We start from the raw sequence: 7147 nt of genomic DNA, 5'->3' as shown, positions 1-7147 counted from the left end.
GGTTCTAGAGTTTTCTTTCCGCTATAGTTATTTCTTCTAGGTCTTTAAATATCTGTGTAAGTCGTTCTGCGAATCCTTCCCAACTTAAGAACATAAATCATACGTCTTAGTTAGTGGTCGTTATTCCGTTTACCTATATCTCCGTAAGGTAAAGTTTAAACTACTTAAGTGCTTTTCCTAATAAGAATAGTCCTGTGTAGGCTATCCGATCCACGGGTATAGGTAACTTTACTCCCTCTTATAAGACCTTAAAGTGCATCTACGTAAGGAATCCTTTAAGCTTTAACCTCTCTCCTATAAATCTCTTAATTAATAGTAGCTTGATCTTTGCTGCTCCTATCCTATTAAGTCTTTCTTTTAACACTATATTGTTAGCTATTAGCTAGTTAACTATTTCCTGTAGCTATTTAACCGTTATAGGTTGCTGTAAGTCAGTATCTGCTATACTGGTATCACCTCCTGTCCTTAAAGTAGTTGCTGCCGTTAATAGCGTCGTGGTGGCTGCTTTTAGTGGTATATTGTTTAACTTTTTATATTAATACCGTAACTAGGTAGTGATTATGTAACGGAACCTTATAGTAAGAACTATAATAGGCTCGTTATTAGGCTAGGTATATAGGAAATATAAGTATAAAAGTTAACAACGTAATAATAATTGGTGGAGTGGTTGCCTAATAGATTAACTCTAATTGTATTCTAAGAATTACTATAAGGAAGGAACTATCTAGGTAGGGACTAAGGGTCCTTAAATACATAACCGTACTCCTATAAAATCCTTCTTATACGTAATATATGTCTTATACGTAAGGTACGTAAGTTCCTCCCGTTCCTCTTATTTAATACATAGCACATTATGTAACCTTAGTTACTATTCCTTGTCACATGGTTCTATTGGCTCCATCCTAGACCGTGCCTAAATTAACTAACTAGCTTCTTCCGTCTCTTCTCTAAGTAGTCGTAATATTGTACTTAAAGCGTCCGTAACATATCCAAGGCTAGGGTTCACTACGTCCTAGCTAGGCCTTGCCAATTAATCGCTGTGTACTTAACCCTCCCATATCTTAACTGTCTTGTCCGTCCCCTATATGCTATCTCCTATAGACCATTACTATATACGCCTTACCTCCCCCCCCCTAGAGCCATCGAAGGCGTAAGGGGGATTCATCTATTCTAGCCACCGTAATACTAATAAGCGAGCGGGATATATTGTATTTAGGTATCTTTTATACCTAGGCCCCAGCTAGGCCCAGTGTGGTTTTCGATAACTTATTATCGATAAGATCGATTAATAATCGTTATTAACGATAATTGATTATTATCGATTCTTATTGATAATTCTTACCGCTTAACCAAAATTTCTGAACTCCATCCTTCTCTTTAATTATTTTATATGAATTATGGATTCTAAAATCAATTTATCTCTTGCGCCTTTAACTACCTATAATTCGGTCGAAACTAAATTAAAAGGAAGGGGTGGATCCGCTTATACGATATAGGTCCATACTCAAACGGCACGTAATAAAGAGAATTCTTAGTATAAGTTCTGTATATACTGTACAGCGATACTACTGTATAGCACTTCGGTTAGTACAAATATGCGTGGATATTTTAAGTTAAAGTATGGAATATATGTCGACCAAACTCTGGGTCTAATTTAAGAAGAAACCATCTATTAACTACAGCAACTTTATACCCAAGTAGAGTCTTTAGGCTAAATAGAAGAGATTAATACTTAAGTCTACTAAAAATATCTAAATTAGGATATAATTAATAAGGCTTTAATTACACTAATTATCGTACAAAACCTTCCTTTTTAAGTTGTTGAATGGCCTAAATTTTATGCTTTTTGCTAAGTGCTTAATCTAGAATCATCCGACTTTATAACTATAGCACACTCTTAAGTTACGAAGAAGATTGAGCAGTCCTGGCAGACTTATAAAGACGTTATATAAAAGAAACTTCAGTTAGTAGTATTAAGTATTTATCTTTTACTTAATATCTGGATTTTCCTAAATAGGCTTCTTCTTCTAGGGATCTGCGCCCATTTTATTAACCGTAGTTAAAAGAAGCGCTTAAAGGCCCTTCTCGCGCTTTATACGGTGGCAAACCATAACAGAAATAAGTAATTTACTACTCTTCTCCTAGTCTTTAAGGACTATAGTATTATACAAAAGCTTAGGTCTATCGTTTATAATAACGCTACTTTAAATAATATACTTTGTTATACGGTAGAAGCCTATCTCTAGAAAGAGGAGGATATTAAATAGGATTCTATATATTGGCGGATCCGCTATACTGGTTATATTATTAATTTAGCCGTATAAGCCTTCCTATTTTATGGTCTAATTAAAATAAAGCAACTTAAGTTGTATAATAAAGAAGAAGGAAAAGGAGAGGTAGTAGATAAAGAGGAGAAATGGGCAACCTTTCGGGTTATAGGACCACTTAGTAAGCTTTATAATATTATTATATATATCCGTAGTTCCGCTAGTTATATAAAGGAGTTTAAAGATCTAGCAGAGAAAATAATTCCACTTAATAACCGTATGAGATGGAATAGCTGGTTTTAAATGCTAGCTATAGCCGATTAAAAGGCGGGAGCTATTAATACCTATACTAAGAACCACTTTGCCATACTTTAGGTAGACTATCTTTCTCCGGAAGACTGGAAACGGCTTTATATAATTAAGGAATTCCTTTAACCGTTCTACTAAGTAACTCTAAAGACTTAGGGTAACCGCGTAACAATTAATAGTGTACTCTTTACTATGGATATTATTGTTTAGTACTTTAAAGCCGCGCTTATAAGTAGACTTCCTTCTAAATTAGACAATATTAATACCGTATAATAGTCTGAATATGCTTCTAATAAGGAGTTTAGCGCTTAAATTAGAAAGGGGTGGGAGACCTTTAATAAGTACTATAGTAAAACGGATGAGTTGCCACTTTACGCCGCTGCCCTTATTCTTTATCTAAACCGTTATATAAAGTATATTAAGGCAAACTAGAAAGTAAAGTAGGTTAAGCCCGTATTAAAAAAGGTTAAAGAGCTTTAGGAGTCCTACCAGGAAAAAGCTTCTACTCCTTTAAGTCCTCTATTATATAAAAGGAGACCTTAGGAGCAGAAACTTAACGTATTTAATTAAATTGCTTAAAAGCTAGGGAAGTATACTTAACTAGCAAGTTAGGATGAGTACTAAGATTATTATAATAGGGAACCGTACGATATTAGTAAGATGCCGGCGCTTAAATGGTGGTATTAAGATTAACAAAAAAAACGTTGGCCAAGGTTATTATATATAGCAATTAATATTCTCTTAATTCTAGCTATAAGCGATAAACCAGAGCGAGTCTTTTTAGGGGGATGTTGTACGGTATTATAGGAAAGGGCATAGATGGGAGTAGAAAACCTTAAGAGGGTAGAGTATTTAAAACATTACAAACAAAGTGGTATTTTAGACGAATAATGTCTGATATTAGGAGACTATTAGGGCCTTTTCTGGAAGTCTTCCTCTAAGTTCCCTTTGTAAATTAATTAGCCTCGGGCACGTACCATAATGCCAAGTAATTATCGATGATTATCGATTATTGACTAATGATAGCGATTATTAATCAACGCCTTATCGATAGCATCAAAAACCAGCCTGGCTAGGCCCTCTCTAAGGGTCACCACTCCGTTAAAAGGAGACAAGGAAGGAAAACCGTGGGTCGCAATCCAGGCTGCTAGGTAGTATTCGGTAGGAAAAAACGGCGAGTAACCGCATGCTCCGCGGGCGATTGCCCTAGGGGTTAGGAGGGGCCGTATATTTGCTCGTTCGTTCGTTTATTCGTTCGTTCGTTCGTTTATCGCGTTTATTTATCCGTCAATGTGAGGTCGTCAATGCTTTCAATTAAGGGTCGGGGGACGTTAGATTCCATACGTATCCGCAAGAATCACACAGGTTTGGAATAGGAGAATAGCAGTAGTCTACTATAAAGGGGGTACCGTCAGTAGTGGTTTTCGAAATCTCACCATCCCATATGAAAACCTTTCACTACCCCCCACAACATTTCGACAACCACCAGGTCCTACCCGCAGCTGTGCGACGTCTCTGCGTTGGCTCTGCTGAGTCCAAAGACCAGCAGGTTCGTAGGCCTCACCACGTACAGGTGCAGAGTCCGATTTCGAGGACCAAGGATTTATATATATATTATAACTACTAAAAAAGGTAAGGTTAGCTATTAATTTATAAAAGAATACGTTAACTTAAAAGAATTTATATATAATCTATAACTACTAAAAAAGGTAAGGTTAGCTATTAATTTATAAAAGAATACATTAACTTAAAGGGATTTATGTACAGTCTATAACTGTTAGAATGTATATCACGTGGTTACGTGCCACTGATTAGTCATCCTTATGGTAACTTATCAGCCCCCTACTTAAGCACTACGATCCTTACGATCCTCTGCTTTCAACAACCTATTTATAAACTATTAGAACAAGAGTATACTCTTAATAGGCCACCCCCCTGTGAAACCGATATTAATTAATGGTTAACCTTATAGGTTATACCATAGATTAATAAGGTCTTTTTAGAAGAGATAAGGCCTCTATAACTTCCTTACACAAACTTATAGAACTACCTTATGCTAAGGAATATCAGATATTTTCTTTCCTTCTTACACGAGCAAAGAATCTAAAAGATATTTAAGGAATTAACAGCCTCACCCGCCCTTAATTCTACGTCCATTACGCTTACCGCAAGCTTACCACCTTTACTTCCTTACACGAATACAAAGAAGACCACGCGTTTCTTAATTTCCCCTTAGCTTCCTGCGTAACTACCCCTTACCTCTTACGCAACGTTAAACTTAACTTCTTTACTAAACCTATTAAAATCACGTTAATAACGCGCTCTCTAGCCCCCCCTACTCCTCTGTTAGCATCTACAGCAATTACCAGCGTGCCCTTATCTTATAACAATTTCAGCTCTACTAGACTCTTAAAGTTCTGCCAGCACGCTATTCCTACATTCTCGACACCCTACTGCGTTAAAATTATATTAACAGCGCGCCTACAACGCCAGCGCGCTCCCTACCCTCTACCTACAATTCCGATACCGTCTGCTACATTCCTTGCAGATCTGCCACGTCGGAAATCACGTTAATAGCGCACCTACAAGGCCAGCGCGCTCCCCATCCTCTGCCCTCTCGAATCTGCTAGCGCCTGCGGCAGCTATAAACCATTAATGGCATAAAGAAAGAATTGCCAGTGTAGGAATGTATAGACAGAGGTTGGAATGTATGGACAGAGGTTACGTGGTTACGTGTCTCCTACAACGCCAACGCGCTCCCCTCTGCCCTCTCGAATCTGCTGGCGCCTTGCGGCAGCTACGAACCCTTAATAATGGCACCGTACTGCCATATACCATCGACAAACTAATAGCGCCGCTATGCCTGCTATTACGATACTGATCGCGCTGATACACCTGCGATCTACCAACCAAATAATCGTGCCTATACGCCTACGATTAACCGACCGACTAATAGACAAGCTCTATACTTGACCACTATTACTACCGCCGCTGGTACTATACTACTACCCGAACGAACAGACCCTCTACTGCTCCTGCCTACAGTAACACAATTAACCAACACCTTGCTGCCCTGCCTGTAGCACCACATTAACTTTTAGCTGCTCCGCCTGTAGCTAACCCCCATTCGACCGTCGCTGCTCCGCCTGTAGTAGACCTACCCTTACTACCTTACCCGCAGCCGACCGACAACTTGCTGCTCCGCCTGCAGCTATACCGACACCTTACTGCTCTGCCCGAACGCTATAAGCATAAAGAAAGAACTGCTAGTGTCGGAATATATGGACAGAGGTTGTGTTGGAGTGTATATACAGAGGTTACGTGGTTGTATGTCTTAGGATGGCCGTTCTACGCACAAAGAAAGAACTGCTAGTGTTGGAATGTATATTACGTGGTTGCGTGCCACTGATTAGTCATCCTTATGGTGACTCATCAGCCCCCTACTTAAGCACTGCGATCCTTACGATCCTCTGCTTTTGATAACCTATTTACAAACCATCAGAACAAGAGTATACTCTTAATAGGCCACCCCCCTATAAAACCGACAATAACTACTAAGAAAGGCGAGGTTAGTTATTAATTTATAGAAAAATATATTAACTTAAAAGGATTTATATACCGACTATAACCACTAAAAAAGGCAAGGTTAGCTATTAATTTATAAAAGAATACGTTAACTTAAAGGGATTTATATACCTACTATAGCCACTAAGAAAGGTAAGGTTAGTTATTAATTTATAAAAGAATACGTTAACTTAAAGGGATTTACGTACCCACTATAACTACTAAGAAAGGCAAGGTTAGCTATTAATTTATAGAAGAATACGTTAACTTAAAGGGATTTACGTACCATCTATAACTACTAAGAAAGGTAAGGTTAGCTATTAATTTATAAAAGAATACGTCAACTTAAAGGGATTTACGTACCCGCTATAGCTACTAAAAAAGGTAAAGTTAGTTATTAATTTACAAGAATACGTTAACTTAAAGGGATTTATATACCTACTATAGCCACTAAAAAAGGCGAGGTTAGCTATTAATTTATAGAATAATACGTCGACTTAAAGGGATTTATATATAATCTATAACTACTAAGAAAGGCAAGGTTAGCTATTAATTTATAGAAGAATATATTAACTTAAAGGGATTTATATACCTTTTATAACTACCAAAAAAAGTAAGGTTAGCTATTAATTTATAGAAAAATACATTAACTTAAAGGGATTTATGTACCTTTTATAACCACCAAAAAAGGCAAAGTCAGCTATTAATTTATAGAAAAATACGTCGACTTAAAGGGATTTATATACATTCTATAACCACTAAGAAAGGTAAGGTTAGCTATTAGTTTTATAAAAAAATACGTTAACTTAAAGGGATTTACATACAATCTATAACCACTAAGAAAGGTAAGGTCAGCTATTAATTTACAGAAAAATACGTCAACTTAAAGGGATTTATATACCGGCTATAATCACTAAGAAAGGTAAAGTTAGCTGTTAATTTAACGTAGAAACCCTTTATCTCCTAGGGATTTACTTACTAAGCTTATTTTAGTAACTCCATAGAGC

At 37.0% G+C, this 7147-nt stretch overlaps 1 protein-coding gene across 1 annotated transcript; it reads left to right on the top strand.

Annotated features, from left to right (window-relative positions):
• Window positions 1-5894: 5894 nt before the first annotated feature.
• Window positions 5895-6056, top strand: K441DRAFT_661989 (uncharacterized protein; the record flags this gene model as incomplete). The annotated part of the gene is made up of 1 exon (XM_067648976.1): window positions 5895-6056. A coding segment is annotated over one exon (162 nt), but the record flags the coding sequence as incomplete, so codon positions are not given.
• Between the last annotated feature and the right edge of the window lie 1091 nt (window positions 6057-7147).

Source organism: Cenococcum geophilum, assembly GCF_001692895.1.
Source record: "Cenococcum geophilum 1.58 unplaced genomic scaffold K441scaffold_28, whole genome shotgun sequence".
NCBI classification, from domain to species: domain Eukaryota; kingdom Fungi; phylum Ascomycota; class Dothideomycetes; order Gloniales; family Gloniaceae; genus Cenococcum; species Cenococcum geophilum.
Note: the sequence above shows the minus strand (reverse complement) of the source record. Positions and strands in the feature narration are given on the sequence as shown.